This window comes from Eretmochelys imbricata, chromosome 27 (genome assembly GCF_965152235.1).
Source record: "Eretmochelys imbricata isolate rEreImb1 chromosome 27, rEreImb1.hap1, whole genome shotgun sequence".
In the NCBI taxonomy this organism is placed as follows: Eukaryota; Metazoa; Chordata; order Testudines; family Cheloniidae; genus Eretmochelys; species Eretmochelys imbricata.
In genome coordinates, this window is record NC_135598.1 from 2,751,366 (window position 1) to 2,775,546 (window position 24,181).

A 24,181-nucleotide genomic window follows, 5' to 3' on the forward strand; every position below is an offset into this window, starting at 1 on the left:
ATCCTTAATAATTATAATAATCCCTCCTCAGGCCCTACGCTACCAGCACTCCCAGCTACCTTCGAGACACCACTGACTTCCTGAGGAAACTACAATCCATCGGTGATCTTCCTGAAAACACCATCCTGGCCACTATGGATGTAGAAGCCCTCTACACCAACATTCCACACAAAGATGGACTACAAGCCGTCAAGAACACTATCCCCGATAATGTCACGGCTAACCTGGTGGCTGAACTTTGTGACTTTGTCCTTACCCATAACTATTTTACATTTGGGGACAATGTATACCTTCAAATCAGCGGCACTGCTATGGGTACCTGCATGGCCCCACAGTATGCCAACATTTTTATGGCTGACTTAGAACAACGCTTCCTCAGCTCTCGTCCCCTAACACCCCTACTCTACTTGCGCTATATTGATGACATCTTCATCATCTGGACCCATGGAAAAGAAGCCCTTGAGGATTTCCACCATGATTTCAACAATTTCCATCCCACCATCAACCTCAGCCTGGTCCAGTCCACACAAGAGATCCACTTCCTGGACACTACAGTGCTAATAAACGATGGTCACATAAACACCACCCTATACCGGAAACCTACTGACCGCTATTCCTACCTACATGCCTCCAGCTTTCACCCTGACCACACAATCCATCGTCTACAGCCAAGCTCTACAACCGCATTTGCTCCAACCCCTCAAACAGAGACAAACACCTACAAGATCTCTATCAAACATTCTTACAACTACAATACCCACCTGCGGAAGTGAAGAAGCAGATTGATAGAGCCAGAAGAGTTCCCAGAAGTCACCTACTACAGGACAGGCCTAACAAAGAAAATAACAGGACGCCACTAGCCGTCACCTTCAGCCCCCAACTAAAACCCCTCCAATGCATTATTAAGGATCTACAACCTATCTTGAAGGATGACCCAACACTCTCACAAATCCTGGGAGACATGCCAGTCCTTGCCTACAGACAGCCCCCCAACCTGAAGCAAATACTCACCAGCAACCACATACCACACAACAGAACCACTCACCCAGGAACCTATCCTTGCAACAAAGCCCGTTGCCAACTGTGCCCACATATCTATTCAGGGGACACCATGACAGGGCCTAATAACATCAGCCACACTATCAGAGGCTCGTTCACCTGCACATCCACCAATGTGATATATGCCATCATGTGCCAGCAACGCCCCTCTGCCATGTACATTGGTCAAACTGGACAGTCTCTACGTAAAAGAATAAATGGACACAAATCAGATGTCAAGAATTATAACATTCATAAACCAGTCGGAGAACACTTCAATCTCTCTGGTCACGCGATTACAGACATGAAAGTTGCAATTCTTCAACAAAAAAAATTCAAATCCAGACTCCAGCGAGAAACTGTTGAATTGGAATTCGTTTGCAAATTGGATACAATTAACTTAGGCTTGAATAGAGACTGGGAGTGGCTAAGTCATTATGCAAGGTAACCCATTTTCCCTTGTTTCTTCCTAACCTCCCCCCCCCACCAGACGTTCTTGTTAAACCCTGGATTTGTGCTGAAAATGGCCCACCTTGATTATCATACACATTGTAAGGAGAGTGATCACTTTAGATAGGCTATTGCCAGCAGGAGGGTGGGGTGGGGGAAGGTATTTTTTCATGCTTTGTGTGTATAAAAGATCTTCTACACTTTCCACAGTATGCATCCGATGAGCTGAGCTGTAGCTCACGAAAGCTTATGCTCAAATAAATTGGTTAGTCTCTAAGGTGCCACAAGTCCTCCTTTTCTTCCCACAGGAAGGAATTCCCAAGTGCCCCTTCCTTCAAAGGGGGTTTTGCACTTGGGTGGTGGCAGCATCTACCCATCCAAGGTCAGAGAAAACCTGTAACCTTGGGAGTTTAATACAAGCCTGGAGTGGCCAGTATTAATTTTTAGAATCTTTGGGGGCCCCACCTTCTGCACTCGGAAGTGCCAGAGTGGGGAATTAGCCTTGACATTGTCCGTCCAGCCAGCTGTCTAGCGAGCCAGCCGTGTGTCTGTCCCTCTGTCCATCCCCGCCCAGGCAGCCCTCTGGAGAGCCAGCTGTGTCTGTCCGTGCCCCCCCCGGCAGCCGTGTGTCTGTCCGTGCCCCCCACCCCCGGCAGCCGTGTGTCTGCCCGTGCCCCCCACCCCCGGCAGCCGTGTGTCTGCCCGTGCCCCCCTCTCCCAGCAGCCGTGTGTCTGCCCGTGCCCCCCCCCCCCGGCAGCCGTGTGTCTGCCTGTGCCCCCTCCCCAGCAGCCCTGTGTCTGTCCGTGCCCCCCCCTCCCAGCAGCCGTGTGTCTGTCCGTGCCCCCCCCTCCCCAGCAGCCCTGTGTCTGTCCGTGCCCCCCCCCGGCAGCCGTGTGTCTGCCCGTGCCCCCCTCTCCCAGCAGCCGTGTGTCTGTCCGTGCCCCCCCCCCCCAGCAGCCGTGTGTCTGTCCGTGCGCCCCCCCCGGCAGCCGTGTGTCTGTCCGTGCCCCCCCCCCGGCAGCCGTGTGTCTGCCCCTGTGCCGGGCAGGTCGGGCTCCAGGCGCCAGGACAGCAGCAGTTTGGCCCAAGCGGCTGCCGTAGTCTGGGCGAGGGTGCTAAAGCTCCCGTGAGCCTCCTGTGCCCAAGGCTGCGCATGCCCGAGCCCCTGCGCATGGGCAGAGAGGACCCCTCGGCGGCCCGCGTGTGGCGCCTTCGACCCGCCCGCTCCAAGATGGCGGCGCCCAGCGGCGGGGAGGCGGCGGCCGGGTCGGGCGGCTTCGAGCCGTGGCTGGCGGGGCGGCTGGACGCGCTGGGGCTGGACCGGGCTGTCTACGCCACCTACATCCAGGGGCTGCTCCGGGAGGAGGAGAGCGACGAGGAGCGGCTGGACGCGCTGCGCGGGGTCCTGGCCGCCTGCCTGGTGAGGAGGCGGCGAGGCCGGGTCCTTCCCCGACCGCCGGGGGCTGGGAGCGATGGGGGCCGGGGGCTGGGAGGACTTATTCCCCCCCGACCACTGGGGGGGGGCTGGAACCGGGGGGGGCAGCTCACTCACCCCCCGCCCAGTGTCTTCTGCGTGTCAGTTCCTCCCTGGATCTGACCCCCTCAGGGCTTGAGACCCCGGGGGATGTTAACCCCCAGCCCTGATGCCCGAAGACCCTGAAGGCATCCCCACGTGACCTCTGAATTGCCTCACTTGTGTTGATACCGTACCCCAGTCCTGGGGTCCATCCTCTTGATGATTATTAATCCCCATCCCCACCATCCTTTTTCTTGTACTTCTGTCTCTGGGCTCTGGTCCTCTATCTGTTAAACCCTGACTCGTGTCTTTTCAAATCCCCTGGTAGGGTTACATCCTGGGACCCATGTGGCTATTCTGTGTCTTGTTATTATCTCCCTGACGTTGCCCTCTCTGGATATACCCTGGGACTTTCCTTCCCGCTCCCCTGATACTCTCTTCCTGTGGCTGGTTTGCTTTGTCCCATGGGAAGAGCTTAGTCCTGATTGACCTCTCTGTTTTTTCCGAGGCTCCATGCAGTTGTCTGTTTATAAGGCTGGATGCTCTAGGTTTTGCAATTCTGCTCATTTACCAGCTTATATAGGGTTAAATTGCCTTTGATTGTGAGTCAAATAACATGGCATTGTAATAGGCCCTTAAAACTACATAACAAAAACATATGGTCTGTCATGATCATCTGTCCACTGAGAAACATTTAAGATCTAACTATTTGACTGATGAATATATCTGTTTCTGAACTTCAGGGTCGTTAGCCAGTGAGTCTGGTGAGCTGTCAGATGAGATTCCTGTAGACCAGAGGTCGGCAAACCTATGGCAAGTGTGCCAAACATGGCATGCGAGCCAATTTTAATGGCACGCTCTGCCTGCTGGACCTGGGCAGACAGCAGCATGCCACTAAAAATCCTGCCTGGCCCGGCCCGCTCTTTTCTGCCCCCCGCCCACTGCGCTCTCCTTGCAGGGCAGGCAATCTTCCCCCTCCCCCCACCTCTTCCCCCAGTGTGCGGGGTTCCTGCCCCTCCGCCTCTCCTTCCCTGCGGCCCATTAGCTGACGGCCCTTGCTACGGAGGGGGGGAGGGAAAAGCGGAGCCGCAGTGCCTCTCTGCTCCGGGGACCTTGGGGAAGGGGGTGGAATCAGGGCATAGCCCCTCCAGCCCCCTGCCGTGAGCCGCTCACCATGGGAAGCAGCTCTCAGCTGGGTTATGCCACACAGCGCATCTGGTGCCAACGCTAATGCTGCCACCAGGGGAGCTGAAGTGGCGGAAACAGTAGTGGGATGTTTTAAGCAAAAAGTCACTGTGACACTTCTTTAGGGGCTCCCTTTCAGAACAGCGCTCAGGCTGCCTGTTGGTGGGAGACTTCTGCCTTGCTGCTGCCCGTGTTGTGCCCGCTCTGCACTGCAGCCAGAGGGTACCACTCGCTAGGGCTATGAGCCCAGCACACCTTGCCAGCGCTAAAGAAAGAAAAATACCAGCACAGCATCTCCTGAAATGCTGCCAAGTGATCAAAACCTTTGTGCTGATATTTGTGTGGGGATTACATGAATGTACACCTGAAGGCTGTCATAGATATTTAAACTACGTAAGGGCCTTGGAAAACTTCTCCGTGTTGGCCAAAAGTGTGTGTGTGATCCCCAGTTCAACAAAGAATTTAAGAACTGCTTATATCCTATTAACTCTTCATGCTACACTTAAATCTCTACTTCAGGCTTGGCGCTTGCTGTTCTTATTCTTTAGGAGTCTTTTATTCATGCTGATTTTAAAGCAGACTGACTTTCAGTGCAGAAACTGAACATCTCTGTTTTTCTTACTAGGAAGAAGATCTGTTGCCAGATGTCTGCAGGGAAATAGTCGTAAAGTGGTCTGAAGCGCAGAATGTTGGTGTAACAGAAAAGAAAGCAGGTAGTGTTGACGCTTCGCATGTCTTAGTCAAACAGCACGTGTAAGACAAGGGACGAGACGAGAATCTTGCACCTAAAACTGCCTAGCTTTGTTAGCAGTAAACCCTGTGATTATTAATCTGGTTGCAAATCTCATTTACTGTTCATTGGCATTGCTGCATTTTTGCCTTTCACTCTCTGCTTAGAACGGTTGGTTGGTTTTACCGCTGCTGTTTGGGTTCATAGTCCTGCAGGGGGAAGAGAGTACTACTTCTGTTAGATTGTGTAAAACCTCCCTTCACAGAAATCTACAGCTTGGGCTACACTTGGGTTTCCATAGGTGCTCAGCCCTGGACCATGCAACCTGCCTTGGAAGGGTTTGCGTCTCTTTGCTTGTTTAAAGAAAGATGTAACTAAATTTTACTGGCATAGCTATGTGGTTAGGGGTATGATCGGTATCAAAATGCTTATACCAGTATAGTTTATGTTGATTCCTCAAACTGTCATAAGCTGTATTGGGATAAGCACTTTTATACTGGTATAGATGTTTAACAAGCACCTTCATGCTTTTGCCCACGTTGCCCCTCATGTCTGGGAGGAGCGCCACGTAAACATCCACAAAGCTACCTCATTATCCTCTTTCAAATCCCGCCTTAAAACTCCTTTGCTGTGATGTTTACAGAAAATTTGAGAATAGTTAAGCAGCTGGTTTGGTGAGATCACAGCCCATCATGAGGACCAGTATTGTGTCAGTGTTTTCTTGTGCTCCCCGTTTCTGTATCCCTCTATTATTTCTTGTTTTATACTTAGATTTTAAGCACTTTGGGGGAGAGTCTTTTTGTTCTGTGTCTGTACAGCACCAAGCATGGTGGGGTCCTGCTCTGTGACAGACAACACAAATAACTACTCCTGGGGGAATTCTACACCAAAAAATTAAAAATTCTGCACACAATATTTTAAAATTTGTCAGAATAACACCATATAATCAAACCAGTTTCAATTATTTTTGATCATTTATTTCAGAATACCTGTCAGCAAGTATGTCTGTAACAATACAGACAACAAAAAAGATTCAGGAAATGCTTTTTGACAAATAGATTCCTTACTAGGCATATTAATACAATACTCTGAGTAATAATTCATTTAAACTACAATACAGAACTGTATTTCCAGCACCACTCAGAAGCAGTTCAAAGGCTTGGGGGAGTCAGGGGTAATGGAGGGGCTGAGGGAAAGGGAAGTAATTGCTGGGAAGGAGCTTTTGGTGTGGACTCAGTTTTCTCAGAAGGGGTAGGACTAAAGGTCACCTGGCCAGAGGCCCCAGTCACAGGGTGAGGCAGGGCCACAACGGCTGTCGGCAGGGGCGCCGGAGGAGAGCTGCTACAGTATCCCCAGCTGTGAGAGGGTATGCCTACAGTCAGGAGACTTCCCCACGCGGCTTCTTGGCATCCAGTAGGATATCCTCGAACAGTTCCTAGGTTTCCCACTTCGATGTTTCCAGGGAATTGTCGACAGCTGCTTTAAGCTTTGGAAATTTGGCCTGTTGGACGTTCCAGGTACACGTATTGCTGCTTGGTGCCATCTTCTCTTTGCACAAAGCAAATGGAACCAGATCACAATCATTGAGGCAACTGCTAATTTTTAGGCCAGCGGCTAACTTTGCTGTCTGTCTCTGGCTGGGTCTGGTATTGTACATTCCTTCCAGCACAGTCTGTCTTTGTTTTGCATTTTTTCTTAGTTCACATTTCAACAGGCTGCAGTCAACTTTGGTCAACATGATACGGGTAACAGTGCTCCCCTAAGAGCCCATTATGTAAATCAGAGTATTAACAGGGCTTTTCAGCTGTAGATCTCAAAGCACCTCTCAAAGGCGAGTGTCATTTTGACAGGTGCTCCATTCACCACTCGACGATGCCACCTCCTGGCAGTTCGGAGGATTTGCTGCACCAGGCCCACGCACTGTGCTGTGGCTGCTCCCTGTCTCTCTCTCTGCAGCCCTTCTCTAGTTCCGGGAGCTGCTGTCTCCTCTTCATGACGCGGCCCTCCAGCCAGGTCACTAAGTGGCTTGGCCTTCTGGGGTAGAGTCCTTCAAAGCCTTTCTGCCCAAGTGGCGTTAGGCAATCCCATGCCCGCCGCACTGACTCTGTCACTCCTGCAATGACCCAGACAGTCTGCTAGTTCGCTGTTCCAAGCAGTACCACTTGGCAGCGGGTGGCAAAGAACCTACGCCCGCCTTCTGCTCTGGGTTCCAGGCCAGGGCCCTGTAGCAAGCAGTCCAGGTCTGCAGCTTCCCGAACCTTTCTGGTCTCACTCCCGGGCTACTTCCTACCCTGCTTCCACTCATTCTAGTCAGACTCCTAGGGTCTGCTAGGTCTCAGATTCCTCTCCCCCCTTCCCTCAGGGAGAGTGACTCACTCTTCACCCTGCAGCCTTCTCTCTGGTGCCCATCTCTTGGCTTTATGTAAACCCTGCCTGTTCCTCAAAGATGAGCTCGCTTCCAATTAGCGGCCTCCTCTCCTCTGCTGCTTATTTGGCTGATTGGGCCCACTCGGCCTAATTCAGCTCTCTCAGGGCCAGTGTGGGGAGCACACCATCACAGTCATTAACCCCATTTTACAACTAGCACAATTGAGGTACAGAGAAGTGGCTTCCCCAGCATCAAAGAGCCTTGCACAGTTGTCATGAAATCCGGCCAACCCAGGCCTCAGATGTGGATGGAAAAACGTACTGCTATCTTGTTCATCAGATAAAGTAAATGACACTCTGGGGACAAGGGATTGTTACAAGACACATGCTGGCTTATGACTAAATCAGAAACTTCCTTCTCTTTACCATCTCTGCTGTGAACGATACAGGGGTCTGAAACATCGTGAACTGGTTAGATCTCCCATGCAATAGCCTGTCTTCTGACTGGATCAACAAGAGCTTTATTTTCCAGACCATGTCTCTGATGTGGACATTCAGAATGTAGGTAGCAATATATATTTGTACTTTGAAGAACCATCAGGATTTATTGCACTTAGATCCTTATTTTCTTCTTGGCTTTCTAAATCTCTTAACTCTGAGATCGATATCTTTGGAAAAATGCACCTCTTCTGCTGGCCTTTGCCTGGTATTAAGAAGCTGACAGTAAAATTGACTATAAACAAAGGACTGACTTAACTTTTACTGTCTAACTTGAGACAAATGGTGGGGGAAGGGGAGCATAAATAGCATTCGGTGATATGGATTTTTAGAAGTCTTTCAGTTGTTAACCTACCATGATAGCAATGCAGGTAAAGAAACTTGTTTACAGGCATGATTGTTAGCTTAAGTGTGCCTTTAAACTGCAAGGGAGAGACCAAGAGCAGAATGGATTTTATTAACTAAATCTTATTAATTTACAAGGATAAATTCCACTAAAATAGTTCTTTGAAGTGGGATTGATTTATGCTGAATGAAGCCATTTGTGTGATCGGGCCACAACTGGTATTACTAGAACACGAAGCTCTGTGTTTCAGTAGTCTTTAAGTTCCTTACACTGAGGCTGAAATCAAGATCTTGTGAAATAAGGAAATTAACGAGCAGTGAACTTCCGCTCCTCCCCCAGGAGTATTGGGTGCCCACTTACACACGCAGAAGGGGGAACGCTTTCTTTTGAGCCAAAGGTGGTCGGTCTAACCAGATTGCGAGGGTCTGAGCCATTTCCTCGAGCAGCCAGTGGCTTGGATGCCTCAGCTCTGAAATAACCCAACTCCCTTGAGCCACAAGTTCAAATCTCAGCAGGGTCCAGCTCTGCCCTTCATTTTCTGAAGCACACAGCTAGAATTCCACACCTTACTTGCTGGGTTACAGGTTTAATGTCCAACCTGTCTGCTCTGTGGGAACACTGAAGATCCCATGGCAATTTCTGTAAGAGGAGGGATTTCAATGGCCAAAACTCCCCCCCCCCCCCCCGTGTGCTGGTTGACTATTGTGCTCCTCCCCAGAGTTGGCTGCATTTCAGTTGTGCTATGTGTGTGAAGCATTGTGACTGAAAGGCTTTGCAGACAGACATGCCAGCCATCGCCTGTTGAGAAAAGGCACACGGCCTCTATCTGGCCATGTCGGACGCCAGCTGCTGGCAGTAGTGGAAGCACTCATTAATGCCCTGATTTCTCTCCTTCCCAGATGAGATCCAGGCAATTGCCAGCATGATCGAAAAGCAGGCCCAGATCGTCGTGAAGCCAAAGAAGGTTTCCCAGGACGAGAAGCTGAGGAAAGCTGCCCTCCTGGCCCAGTATGCCAATGTAACAGACGAGGAGGAATATCCTTTCCCTGCCACAAGTCCCATGTTGCGAATGTGCTGGCCACCTTCCCAGGCTGCTTTTGAGGGCGAAAGTTTAAATCTGCCTCCCGTGGCTTTCTTGCCCCTTTGGATTTTAGTTAGTGACCTAGAACCACCCAAACCCCCTTCTATTCTGATGTAGCTGGTTTGGCAGGAGTTGTATCGCTCAGTGTTCTGTGCAGCACAGTCTGAATGAGCCGGGGAAGCAAATCAAAGGCAGGGAACTGTTGCTATGGGAAACTGTTTCATTTTCTGTCACTAGTTTTCCTAATAGTAACATCCTACGTCCTGCTAGATCAAAGCAGAGCAGATCATTGGTCCATTGAACTTGATTCCTTGCCTCTGGCAGCAGCTACTCCCTGAGGTTTTGGAGGAGGGTGTAAAAAGGGCTCTAATGTGCCTAGCTAATTGTGCAATGCAGGTTTGGGTAGCAGTGGGGAGAGACTTCCTGCCCCCCCGCTGTGCACTGACTTTGGCATCCACCACCTCCACCCCAGACCCCAGCAACAATATGGGCTGGGCCGCCGCCTGCAATAGCGTGTGAGATCTGTTCATGGAAGCCATTTCCAGGAATAGAATGGGCTGGTCACAGCAGTCTGCTCAGCTAATGTGTCGTATGCAGCCTTCGCTTTCTGCAGAAGACTGTCAAGCGGCTCCTCTGCCAGGAGTGAATAGGTGGGGCTCTTCGTGTGGGCGGAGGGCAGGCTTTTGTGGAGAGCTGGGTGTATTAAAATAAAGGGACTCTTACGTGGCGTTAGAGCTGAGGAAAAGGAGTTCGGACTCCTGGGTTCCATTCCTCACTCTACGAGACACTGAGCAAGTCCCTTGATCAGTCTGTGCCCCAGCCTCTGGCACCTCACCAGTTTTGTTGAAAGAATGAATGTCACATGTGTTTTGAGATCCTGGGACAAAGGAGAGACTCGAGGTGCAAAGTTTCATTGATAGTCTCCAAGTTTCCTTAGTTCTCTCACTGGAGCAGATGAACAGGATGGATCCACTGCAGCAGCACTAACGATTGGATCAGAAAAATGTATCCTTTTAAAATCCCAGCTCGCTAGCCACAGGGGCTTTTCTGGAAGGACTGTAAGTTCTGCATTGAATTTCCCTTTGTCCTGTCTCTGAGCTGTCACTAGCTGCTGGGTTTGGCTTGTTAAACTTGAAGCGTGGTGTTTCCAGAAGTGCCCTGTGTCAGCCTGACTTTGCTCCCATGAAGTCCAAGGTAAATCTGCTGATTTCAGTGGGGGCAGAGTTGGGCCAATACTAAACACTCTCAAAAAACTTAGGGTGGGGTTTTCAGAGAGGACAGAAGCAATTGGTGTGACTCCTCCATAACCAGTGGGACAGCTGGAATTCTAGTTCTACCCTCCACATCCACAATGTCAAACTCCACCTAGCTGTGTTTACAGTTAGAGAGCCAATTAATCAAGTTATCAAGGGGCAACTGCTGCTCAAAACTCATGTGTTAAGAAGTTAAAAGTATCCTGCTCTCGTCTCTGCATAGCCATGGCTGTAAATCACACCATGTGCTGGGACTCATGTTCCAGCTGGCGAGGTGAAATAACATAGGCATTTGCACTGTGTAAGATACAAAGGGAAGTGAGTTTAAAGGTGACTTGCCATGGAACAACACAGCATCGGTGCTCTCACCTGCTTCCTGATGTATAAAAATCTGAAAGTTACCATTCGCCCACTGTTGGGTTTTGTTACCTTGGAAATGCAGCTCTTCCCTGCAGACCCAAGAGGAATGACTTCTTCAGATCATTACCCTCTTAGTAACCACATTTCACTTAAGCATCCAGCACTCACGGGGGTGGAGGGGCACTCCTTGACAGATTCAGCTCCCCACTTCAGTTACACAAGGAGAGAGCCCAAGCCACGTCTGGGGCAGGCTCACAACTGATGCAAATCATCCGAGCTCCTTTGAAGTCAGTGGAGCTGATTTACCCCAGCTGAGGATCTGCCCCTGTTGGGAGGTGCTTGTACAACTCTGTACAATGCTTTGTACTGCTATCTTTCGATGTGTTTAGAAACAACCTGGTTAGTGGTACAAAGCTGCTGGCGTGGGTAAAGTTATATGGTTAGTCACAGTTGTATGCTAGGCCAGGATGAGACCTCTATATGGCTATCACTATGCCCACGGAAGGGGGATCGTACCACTTTACCTATTTATTTAGATTTTAAAATAATTAAAATGCTGCTTTTCCAAGGCTTTGCCCTAACGTTAACAGACAGTACATAAAAATCCCATCAGCTGCCACAGGTACTGGCCACCTGTCACCATCTCAGTTTTTAAGATGTACTGTTAAGGGTACAGACCCTGGGCAGTCCAGCTCTTAGTATCTCAAAGCAACACATGCTCTTCCAGAAAAAGAGGGGTGTAACCAGATTGCCATTCCTGATTGTTCTAATGTAAAAACCAAGCAGCACCTCCCTTGCTCTGCCCTCTGCCCCAAACTTTCAGGCTTACGTCATAAAGAAGCAAAAGCCAAGGGCACAAATCCATTCCCTCCCTTTGCACATCACCTGTAGCAGAAGCCATGGCTACTAGTATGTGAGCGCTGGTTACTCAGCGGAGCAGAGTTCTGATCAGGTGAATGGGGCATGACAAGTCTGAGCAGCGTGGGCAGCCAGGTTCCATGTGCCGCTAGATGGGAGCCACCAGGGCTTAGGGAGGCAAATCCTCTTCACCCCGGCCACAGCAAAGCAGTAGCCCCTGATGGCAGTGCCATGGATGTGGTTCAGCAAGGCAGGAGAGATTCTGGGGCCCTGAGCAGGGGGCATAAAAAGTCGCTGTCCATAGCATCACCACACCCTAGCACACAGGGGTTTGGGGGGGCCCAGGAGTGGGGCTGGTGGAACTGCTGGCTAGTCCCCTCACCCCATGAAACTGTAGTGCAGGAGCCAGGAAGGCTGTTCATGGTCAGAGCTGTGAAAAACCACTGCTCAGCAATCTGAGGGAGAATCTCTTCCCTGGCCCTTATGGCAGCCCTCTGCGAGTGGCCAAGGGGCTCTGGGGGTGCACTGGGCTAGCATTTGGCAGACTGTGAAGTGAGAGAATCTCTGAAGAGCAGCTTCCATACATGCTGCTTTCCTAGGCCCACAGCAGTGGAGCACAGCTTAGCTGCATGTAGCACCTGGATGGAGAAGCCACCTTTAAATTTCTGCTTTTTATTGGGGTCCACTGCAAAGCAGACATGGAGAGAGTGCAGTGTGGACATGGTAAAGGAAAGCTGCAATATTAGGTGCTACCGGAAAGTGTGAGGGGTGGGTCTGGAATAAGGAAGCCCCCACTACAGCCTGCATGCACTGACTTCTACACACCAGTTTATATACACCCATGGGGAGAGAGCCCAGGGACCTACATGAGCCCAGCCAAAGCATGTCCTTCATCCTCCTTACCTTGAAATCAGCGCTGTTCCGTAACACAAATGTGGAGGGTGTCTTAAACGCGAGGAAGCTGGAGAGAGATTCTCTGCGGGACGAGTCCCAGAAGAAAAAAGAGCAAGACAAACACCAGCGAGAGAAGGACAAGCTAGCCAAGCAGGAGCGGAAGGAGAAGGAGAAGAAGAGGACACAGAAGGGCGAGCGGAAGCGATAGCTGGGATTTTTCCTTTTGGACTCCTTCAAAGGATAGAATAAATTATGCATAGGGGGTGTTTTAAAGAAAACAACAGAAACTCTGGGCAGGTGGCTGGCACGTGGGTCTTGGAAGCATTTTCCCTTTTGTTTACACAGCAAAAAAACAAAAACTGCAAACACTGAAATGCAAAATGTACCATGTGCTTGTGGTGTCACGTGTGCTGGTCAGTTGTTGTGGCCAATGTCTGTACCAAAGAACTGTGAAGTGGCTGCATTAGGTTTTAAAATGTCATATTTTACTTTTGACCACTTAAATACAGGGGGAAGCTGTTGGAGGAGCTTAAACTTCTGCCTCCTCTTATTGCCCCAGGACCCGCAGGAAAGTCGTGCTGCTGGGGGTGAGCGTAAGCAAAGCCCCATTTCCAAGGCATGTCCTGGGGCCTTTGATACTGAGGATGAGCTGCTATCAGGTGGGTGTGTATTGTTTGACTAGCCTGAGCAAATGGCCTTTTCTTGGACAGTGAAGAGTCTGTGATTTCCTCGTCAGTGCGGGTGAAGGCAAGGGTTTGTGCCTGAGCTGGGAGCAGGTCACATTTATTGCCGCAAGACTGAGAAGTAAAGCCCCAGGGAATGTAGGGCTAAGAAACAGGCTGGAAAAGGTGATAACTGGAGCAATTGCCTATGGGCTCGTTCTGATCCTGTTTCACACAAGAGGGCCCCTGTCCTGGGGAAGTGCCCTTGTCCCGTCTAGGTTATACTAAGCAGCACTAGAAACATTCTGCATTTTAACATCACCGTAAGCCTTGATGCTGGTAAGCTGAAGATCAGTTGTTGTCTCGGGACTGTGTGGGAGGCTGTTGTGCGGGTTGAAAAAAGTCTCATGGGGTTTGTCTGTCCTAGGACTTTTTTTCTTAAAATTTCCTACAGTTGCTCCAAGTGCTAGCACCAGTGGGTGTTCCGGAATACACTGGGTGCTGATCCTCTACCCCAGTGTTGCCTAACTCTGCTTGGAGCAGCTCCAGAAAGAATGGTGGTTACAATGCTGCTGGCCTGTCAGCACCGTGTCTCTTCTAGCACTCCCACTGGTGGAGCTGTGGCAGTAGACCAGCCGTGGGGCTGTTTCTGCTGACAAGTTAATGGCTGGTGATCAGTGGCTTTCAGCCTTTCCCCTGAAAAGCTTATCAGGCTCCTGCAAAGATACACAACTTAGGTGTCCTAAACTGTGTTTGTAGATGGTCAGAGACTTGCTTTATTTTTCAAGTGGCATGGGAAGACCTAACAATGTGCATCCGCCCTGGCACCTGCAGTCTATATTCCTTGTCGGGTCAGCATGTGCTACCCTTGCAAACCTCTTTCCTTTGTGACACTAGGCAGCTACTGTTCCTCACTGAATGCTTTCCGCACAAATCTGATTAAAGGGTCGTGTGTTCTGTTCAGCTAACTGCTGGGAGTGTGACTCTCCACCTGCGTTACCTTTTCACTCAGACAATAAAATGGTGCTTGGCTGAGATTAAGGAATGTTTTACTTTTTTCTGGCTCCATTCCCCTAGAACCAGAGCACTACAGCAAATAAGTGTGAACATCTTCCACATTACACCCACTCTCCCTCAAATAAAACAATGTTTGCTACTGCTTCTGATTTCTTCTAAAATATCCAAAGCATTTTAAAACACTATTATATGCTGCAGAGTGTAGGTAGGTACAATGAAAAATAATTTGCATATTTTAGTTACTGTACTGCATATAGTCTAGCTTCACCCCCACGGTATCATAGATGAACTCAATGGATTTATATCATGGGCGAGTTTGGCACGTTTTATAAATCTCATCTCAGTGTAAACTGGCGTAAGTTCACTACAGTCAGGGGCCTCTCACTAGTGTTGGTGGAGCTAATTGCTCCCCCTAGCACCAAGTGTATCATGTGAACATGATGAAACCCTATTATGATTGAGACTCTGGCCGTGCACAGGTGTGGTGGAGGGAGAGAATCCCCTAATAGATCTGTGAGCAGAAACAGGAGCCTGCCCTCCACAGGCCTCTCTGCTCACTGAACCCCCACACAGCAAGCAGAGATCAGAGGGGGGCTACAGGCATTTTTGAGTAAGTGTGGCCAGACCGCACTTGCGGTCTACAAGGTGGAACCCTGGCCCCAATAAAAAGTTCACCCTTCAGGGTTACTGGGAGAGCAGCCCAGAGCCTGGAGAAAGGAGTCACTGACATGCAGGAGTTGGGGGTGATTCTAATGATCAAATAATCCAGAGGCCTCCCGTGTTGTTCTAAGGCCTAAGAAGGAAGGGTACATTGGATTGTATGTGGATTACAGAAAGCTAAATATTATCACAGTGTCTGATGTGTACCCTATGCCTAGAATGGACAAGCTGGGAGGGGCCCCAATTCCTGACCACAGTTGACCTCATTAACCGTTAGTGGCAGATGCCTTTGGACTTGGATGCCAGGCTCAAATTGGCATATACCACCCATTTGTACCACGGGCATGTACCTGTTCCTGGTCTTTTTGGCTTCAAGGGGGCCCTAGCTTCCTGCCAGAGGCTGGTAGGTCAGTTAGTTGATGGACTGGGGGGATTTGCCATGTCATATATGCATATTTGTACTTTCAGTCAGATCTGTAACAAGCCCATGACCCACATAAGGCTGGTGCTTCACAACACTCTGACAGCAGGCCTGACTGTAAAAGTAGAGAAATGCAAGGTGGGGATGGCAGAAGTAGGCTCTCAGCCATAGATTGGGGAGGCGGCTGCATAAAACCGGACCCTGCCAAAGCAGAGGCTAAGAATTGGCCCCTGCCCCAGACAAGAAAACAGGCATAATCCTTTATTGGATGGCAGGATATTAGTGATGGTTCATCCTGCATTTTAGTATTCCGACTGCTCCTGTCACTGATCTGTGTAAGCAGGGGAAGCCAGACAAGGTTGTCTGGTCCAAACAGCACCAACAGGGCTTTTGTGAACTGAAAGAAGCCCTGAGCACAGACTCAGTTCTAGCATGCCCAGGCACTGACAAGTCTTTTATGGTTACTATGTAGTTATGTTAGTAACAAAATGGTTACTAACCTTTATGTAACAGTTGTTGTTTGAGATGTGTTGCACATGTCCATTCCAATGCAGGTATTTGTGCACCCCGAGCAAAGTTGACAGAATCTTTTCCCTGAGTGGGGTCCATTGGGTTGGCTCTAGCATTCTCTGGAATCGCACGCTCATGACATCGGTATAAGGGCCTGCAGATGCTGTTCTCCTTCGGTTTCTTCTTACTGACCACCTCCAAAGAGGGTGGGTTTTGGAATGGATGTGTGCAACACATCTCAAAGTTACAGAAAGGTTAGTAACTGTTTTTTCTTGAGTGCTTGCACATCTCCATTCCAACGCAGGTGACTCTCTGGCCTTCTGTGTAATGGTACAGTGCATGATGAACGTATGGACCGATCACCAGGTTGCTGCCCTGCATATGTCCTGAATTGGTACCTGCACCAAAAAGACAGCAGAGGAGGCTTGGGACCTTGTAGAATGAGCCGTCAGATTAGCCGGGAGTGGAATGTTCATGAGGGTGTAGCATATCTTGATACATGACGTGATCCACAATGAGCGTCTTTGTGCTGAAATAGGGAGGCTTCTCATTCTCTCCGCTATTGCTAGAAATAGCTGGGAGGATCTGCAGAATGGATTGTTCCTTTGTACGTAGAATGCCAGGGCGTGCCAGACGTCCAGTGAGTGGAGTAGTTATTCCTCTCTGGTATGCGGTTTAGGATAGAATACCAGCAGAAAAGTTGCTTGATTGCAATGGAACTGAGACACCACTTTTGGGAAGAATGACAGGTGCAGGAGCAGATAGAGCTTGTCTTTGAAGAAGAGCGTATATGGGAGCTTTGAGGTGAGAACTTAATCTCTGAAACCCATCTGGCTGGGGGGATGGCCCCGAAGAAGGAAACTTTCCATGAGAGGTGTAGTAGCAACCATGTTGCCAATGGTTCAAAGGGGGGATCCGTAAGCTTTGAAAGAACCAGGATTCCATAAAGTGGTGGGGTCTCTGATCTGGGGGGTACACCCTCTCCATTGAGGAACCTGACCACCATATCATGAGAAAAGATCAAACAGTTGTCAACCTTGGGATAAAAGGCCAAAATGTCGGCCAGATGGACCCTAACTCATGAGAGGGCCAGTCCGTCCTACCTCAATGGAAGCAGAAAGTCTAGGATGAGTTGCAGGAAGAACTGCAGGGGTGGAACTTGTGAGCACCAGATGGAAAACCTCTTCCATTTTTCTAGGTAAGTAGCTCTGGTCAATGGCTTTCTACTGCACATCAGGACTTCTTGGACTTGCTCCGAACAGGTCTGCTCCTCTGGATTTAGCCATGGAGCTTCCAGACCATGAGATGTAATGATGTGAGGTTTGGATGAAGCATTCACCTGTGATCCCTGGATATTAAGTCTGTGTGCAACAGGAGACGTAGAGGTGCCTTCACCAACATGGCCAAGAGAGAGGAGAATCAGTGCTTAATGGGCCATGCCGGAGCTGTGAGGATGACTTGAGCTCAATCCTGTTTGATCTTCATCAGAATCTTGTGAATGAGTGGAATTGGCAGAAGTGCTGCGTCCATGGTAACAAACACATCTCCAAGAGACCCCCGCCCATGGCCCCTGAGGGAGCAGAACTGATGGCATTTCCAGTTGGATTGAGTGGCAAACAGGGAGGGCCCTCACCGTCAGAAGACATCCCTCACAATGTCTGGATGGACAAACCACTTGTGGTGAGAAGAGAGAGACCTGCTGAGGCGATCTGCTAGCTGGTTCTGAGCTCCAGGAAGGTAGGAAGCTTCTAGTGAGATGTCCTGCTTGATGCAGAACAGCCACAAGGAGACTGCTTCCTGGCTTAGTGAGGAAGAGTGCACAGCTTTTTGCTTTTTTATGTAAAACATGGCCATCATGTCTGTGAGTACTGAAATGGATTTGTCTGTCAGGTGAGGCAGAAATGCCTGGCATGCTAGGCCCACTGCCCTGAGTCCCTGCATATCAATGTCAGGAAAGAGTTCTTCCTGGGTCCATAGGGCCTATCAGAACACAAGGCCTAAGTGTGCCTCCCAGACAAGGGCTGATGTGTTGCATACGAGTGACAGAGTTGGGCGAGGTCTTGAGAAGGGTACCCCATCGCATACTACACTCTCGTTCAGCCACCACTGAAGCGCGGCTAGGACTTGAGCCAGGATCATAAGAACTGAGGTCCAGGGGTGTTGGGCAGGGGTGTAAACTGTGGCCAGCCAGGCTTGTAGAGGTCTGAGTCGGAGCCTTGCGTGCCATAGTACGTACATGCCCTATGCCATCTGGTCCAGAAGGCGCAGGCACTGTTGCGATCGGGTGGCTTGGGAGGGAATTTACCAGGGACGAGATCATGAGGAGCAGTCATGCAGAAGTATAGCCCTCGCTTGCACGGAGTCGAGCACTGCCCCTATAAACTCTGTCCTTTGAACCAGAGTCAGGGTGGACTTCTGGGGGTTCAACAGGAGGCCCAACGCACTGAAGGTCAATTGGATGAGTCATATATTGGCCTTCACTTGAGCTCTGGACCAGTCTTTGATCAGCCAGTCATCAAGGTATGGAAACACATGTATTCCCTTTTTCCTTAGAAATGCGGCTGCTACTACCATATATTTTGTGAAAACCCACGAAAACAGGAACACTGAATTGGTAGTGATCTTGGTTCACTATGAACCTTAGGAAACACCTATGACCAGGGAAGATCGCAATATGAAAGCAAGTGTCTTTTAGATTGAGGGCAGCATACCAACCCCCAGGATCCAGCGAGGGAATGATGGAGGCCAAAGAGACATCTCAAGAACCTAAAGTTCTTCATAATCTGTCGAGACCCCGCAGGTCTAAGATGGGTCTGAAATACCCCCCCCACCACCACCACTTTGGTTTTTGGGATTAGGAAGTAGCAACAGTAGACTCCCTTTGCCCCTCAAGTGGGGAGGCACCTGCTCTATGGCTCCCAGCCAAAGGAAGAATTGGACTTCTTGTTCCAACAGAAGCTCATGAGGAGGGTACCTGAAGAGGGATGGGGACAGGGTGGGTGTGAAGGATAGGAACTGGATGGTGTAACCCAGTTCTATGGTATTGAGTATCCATCTGTCTGAAGTAATCAGGGTCCACGCATCCAGGAATTGGGAAGGGTGGTTGGAAAACAGTGGTGTGTAGCTGGATCCAATGTGACGGGGTTAACTTGAGTGTCTCCAAAAAAAAAAAAAAAAAGTGCCTTTGACAACCCGGGATGTCTAAAGGCTCAGTGTGTAGGGCCCACCGAGGCTGACTTAGGAGGAGGACGCCTACATCTGTAGCCTCTATGCCTTCTCCTCTGCTGATCCTGCCTGGTTACTTGGGTTGCTGACCTCTAAACTGTTTCCTCACACTTGCCGGTACATAGAGGCCCAAGGACTGCAACATCACCTTGGAGTCCTTAAGGCCATATTGCCTAGCATCCATCTGCTCTGAGAAAAGCGATGAGCCCTCAAAAGGGAGGTCCTGAATAGTGTGTTGCACCTTCTGGGGCAGCCCTGATGATTGTAACCAGGAAATCCTGTGCATCATTACCATGGTCACCATTGATTTGGACTCAGCACGCAAGGCAGCTTGTAGGGAGGCTCATCTTCCCTTCCTCTACTAGGGAGGAAAACTCCAGCCTGGAGTCCTAAGGAAGGAAGTCCTTAAACTTACTTAACAACTCCCACATGTTGAAGTTATAGCACCCCAGTAGGGCCTGCTGATTTGCCATATGCAGTTGCAGGCCCTTGAGGAGTAAGCCTTGTGCCCAAAGAGGTCCATCTTTTTAGGGTCCTTTGCTTTGGGTGTACAGCCCAATTGTCCCTGATAGTCTCGCTTATTAGCCACTGCAACCACCAATGAACTGGGAGGAGGGGGAGGTGTACCCCTTCGCTGGAACAAAGTACTTCCACTCACAGTGTTTTGCTGTTGGTGGGAGTTTGCCACCAGGGGGTTTAACAGGTTCCATGATAGCCTCATGTACTGGTAGGGCCACTCTGGAAGGGATATCCAAGAGGCCATGTCACCTCCTTAACCACCTCAGCCTGGACTCCTAGATTTGAGGCTACGTACTTCATGAGGTCTTGTTAAGTCTTATGGTCATCCGTCAGTGGAGAGGCTCCAGGCGCTACTGTAGCCTCATCTGGAGAGGACAACGAGGATGTTAAAATTGGTTGGGATACCTCCATTGGTGCCTCGGGGCCAGCAGGAGCCTGGAGTCTGGTTCTGGGGTGTCCCTGCATGGTGCCTGTGGTGCCCTGACCTACGAGACAACCAAATAGGACTTTCTGGAAGAGGCTCCTTGCAGTGGTGGGAATCCCCACAGGTTCCAAAAGGGCCACTGCATTGTGGTTGGGCCCCAAGGGTACTGTGACCAGGAACCAGGAGGTCCTGATGAACTTATCACTGCGAAGGAGTGGGAGCAACCAGGGGAGTACAGTGGGGCTGCTTTGATGCCAAAAGTATGTTTCCTCCTCCAAGTCAGATGTTGAGAGGGAGGAGGTATACCATGGGTAGCAGGGTGGGGCCATGCCTCTACAAGCCAGGGAAGGTTGCCTAGGGGACCTCGGTGCTGTAAACACCGGCTTGCCTTTGGATAGGTGGTGTGGTGCTGGTCCTGGTCTAGTAGTTGGTGCCAACTCTACCGCCTGGAGGCACCAGGGGTGCAGAGCCTTGTCCCTCCAGAAAGCTTGGTACTGGCAAGGTCATCAGATCTCTAGCAGCTGCAAACACTTCAGGGATCAATGGTACTGTGTGCGCTGGTCTGGTGGTGGGGGGAGGCCTCAAAGGACACTGTTACCCCGTCACTGTGGGCACCTAACAGTGCAGTGTAGGGGTGAAAAGCAGCCTGACACAGGTCTTGCTCTGTCTCACTCCCCTCTGTCTGTTGGCACTGGGGACCAGCTTTTTTCCATGTCTTTGCAGTGTTTTTTCTTTGGCACCAGAGAAGATGATAGGTGCCAGGAAGCTCTCGAGGATGGAGGCATGCTCTGCACTGAGGCTGAGGTGCTTGATGCAGAGTCTGAATGCGGCTCAGAGGCTGGTCTTAGGGCCTCCTCCCTGAGCAGGACCTTCAAGCGAGCAGCACGGTCTTTCTGGGTACGAAGTTTAAAGTCCTTACAAATTTGTCAACAGTCCTTCCTATGAGCTTCCCCTAGGCACCTGAGGCAGCTTGAGTGCAGGTTGGTTAAGGGAATGGACCTGTTACATACAGAGCAAGTCTTAAGTCCCGGTGACTGGGGCATGCCTCGGCACCAGGACAATGGACAGCTCCACTGTATAAAGCGAGGTTGTCCAAGGTATCTAAACTACCTAAAACGATTAAAAACTGATACGTAACCAACAAACTATTTACAGCACATTCTAGAGAGAGAACCACTACGGGAAGAAGAATGAGGACCACTCTGAAACTAAGGAAAGAGATTGCCTAAGCAACCGGGGGTTCCGACAACCATCGCAAGTGGTAAACTGAAGGAGGGCAGGGTCAGCCGACCCTTTTACTGACACTATAAGCGTGCGACGCCAGAGGGCACTAGAGCTGAACAGATGGAAACATTTCCAGCAACTGTGTTTAGGGCGCACAAATACCTGCATTGGAATTGACATGCAAGCACTTGAAGAAGCTGCCTCTGACACAAGGCTTGGGCAGATGCGAACTGCTGAAAAGGGGGAGGTATGCCCCATAGCATATCTGAGCAAGAAATTGCTTTTCTGAGAGAAAAATTGTGACCATGGAAAATGAATGTTTGGCTATGATGGCGGCCTTCAAGGCAGCTACAGCCTGACTTTGCTGGGTGACATTTCACTGTACACTGACCATTCAACTGGCTCTATCAAATGAAAGGGACAAACACCAAGCTGCTAAAATGGAGTTTGGTGCTCCACAACTCTGATGTGGGTGTGATTCATGTTAAAGGGAATGCAAATGTGGTTGCAGATGCTCTGTCCAAGAAACAAGACAATGGGTGCCCCTAGGGTTCCAGTCAATTACCCTTCTCACACCCACTTCTTCAGTGAGAGATGTAACAGATATGGCCATTTCCTGTACCATCTTCAGAAAAAACTCCATTGAATTAAGTATCACCGGTGTCTATTGTATTAAATGTAAAGTGTATGTATTATTGTGGGCCGGGACTGTATGTAACTTCTCTCAGGGGAAGTGAGTGCAAATTCTCCCCATCCAGTTATACAAAAACCACCTTGCCTTTTGAAGCTATGATCGGAGGAGGGGGCCATTGTCTGATTATCTGTTCCCAAGGTCCCAAGGGAAGATCAGAGGCCCAAACTGTATAAAGGAAAGACTGACTTATTCATGGATGGGCTAGTTCTGAGCTAAGATGGCTATTAACTTGTAACCACAGAAAACTCCCTTTGTAGGGTTTGAAGCATTGCCTCTGACCAAGCCCTTCTTAGATCTGGGGGATGTTCTCTGGTAAGCCTATTAGCATATATGTAGGTTCTTGTATTGTTTTTAATATGTTTTCTCTGTAATGCTTTCATCTTAAGAATAAATGTGCTTGCGTACAAAGTGCTGTGTGGTAACTCATAACTGCTGACAATTACATTGTTCTTAGCCTTTGGAGAGCAAGCACAGCACAGATACTGGCTTGTGTAGGCAGTCTGGCTTGCTGGAGATAATATAGGGTAGGCAGGGAACTTTGCTGCCTGGAAAAACCCTGCTCAGGAGGGAGAGAGATGGCGTGTCTCTGCCCAAGAGAGGTGATTGCCAAGGAGCCAAAGACCTAGACTGTGGATCCTTGACGGACTATGGGCGGGGGGGGAATACAGGTGCAGTTGCTCTGAACTGTGACAGGCACCTGTCTCAGTTCCCAAGCTAACAGCATCTCTGCCCCATCTCATGTGAGTGCACTTACCCCAAGCCTTCAGCCACCACCTCTCTTGGGATGCAGTCCCGATTGCCCCAGGCCCAGCTTAGGTTCAGTAGCTGCCATTCCACTCCTCTGGAGTTATAACCAGTGGCATCCAGTGACCAGACAGCCTTTCTAATGTGAATTATTGTTTTAGAACCACAGCATTTCAGAGACAAAGATCTTAAAATCAATAAACAGACAATATGCATGTCTAGCTTACCAGGTGTCGGTCCACCTTGCACATGGACATCCAGATAGGACTAAGATTCCTACAGACACCCCAAGGCATCTAGAGCTAGGTATGCAGTCTGTTCCCTTAACTCACAAACCAGTTCACTCCCTCTGCTTGAGTTTTTGTCTTTAAATTCTGCTCAATCTTTAACTTAAACCCCTGCCCCCAAACTTTCCCCCACCCTGTAAGACCGAGTCACTTGTCAACTGTTTATACCCCTTTGATCTGTTAGCTCCAAACACCGGTAACACTACTTCATTGGAGATAAGATGTAGGATCCTTGACACTAATAGCTTTCCCACTGGTTTTCAAGTGTTTGCTGGGGATGTTCTTATCTGGGGGTATTGTCTTTCTCCTGGCAACAGCCCTTTTTGAATTAAAGCAATTTAGGGTTATAATAAACATTCCACTAACCCAATATAGTTATAGTTTCTCAATAACTAGGTCACATACAGCATTCATAAAATTAATCCACACTAAAGGTTTATGTTGCCACAGCACAATATTAGAACATGACCGTAAGTTGTGGTAACTGATCGTTAAACAGCGGAGACATCAGGCACCGATATGTTTACTGTCAAGGCAGCTGGCTGAGGTTGACCTTGGAGTGAGCACAACTGTAGATGTTAAACAGGGCTGTGCCTTTCTACACTGAGTGCTAGCAGTCAGCCCTGGCCTACACTATGAGTTTAGGTTGAATTTAGCAGGTTAGATCGATTTAACCCTGCACCCATCCACACAACGCAGCCATTTTTGTCAACTTAAAGGGCTCTTAAAATCTATTTCTGTACTCCTCCCCAACGAGGGGATTAGCACTGAAATCAACATCACCGGGTCGAATTTGGGGTAGCGTGGATGTAATTCAATGGTATTGGCCTCTGGGAGCTATCCCAGAGTGCTCCATTGTGACCGCTCTGGACAGCACTTTCAACTCAGATGCACTAGCCAGGTACACTGGAAAAGCACTGGGAACTTTTGAATTTCATTTCCTGTTTGGCCAGCGAGGCGAGCTCATTGGCACAGGAGACCATGCAGTTCCAGAATCGCAAAAGAGTTCCAGCATGGACCGAATGGGAGGTACTGGATCTGATCACTGTATGGGGAGACAAATCAGTGCTATCAGAACTCCGTTCCAAAAGACAAAATGCCAATATATTTGAAAAAATCTCCAAGGACATGAAGGACAGAGGCTGTAACAGGGACCCACAGCAGTGCCGCGTGAAAATTGAGGAGCTCAGGCAAGTCTACCAAAAAACCAGAGGCAA

At 49.5% G+C, this 24,181-nt stretch overlaps 1 protein-coding gene across 1 annotated transcript; it reads left to right on the forward strand.

Annotated features, from left to right (window-relative positions):
• The first annotated feature begins 2,642 nt into the window (after nucleotides 1-2,642).
• On the forward strand, nucleotides 2,643-14,274 carry CCDC43 (coiled-coil domain containing 43). Its single transcript, XM_077806388.1, has 5 exons — nucleotides 2,643-2,909; nucleotides 4,816-4,903; nucleotides 9,031-9,166; nucleotides 10,159-10,217; nucleotides 12,598-14,274. Exons 1-5 carry the CDS (start codon nucleotides 2,643-2,645, stop codon nucleotides 12,783-12,785), a joined length of 738 nt encoding a protein of 245 aa, XP_077662514.1. The 3' UTR covers nucleotides 12,786-14,274.
• Nucleotides 14,275-24,181: the final 9,907 nt, after the last annotated feature.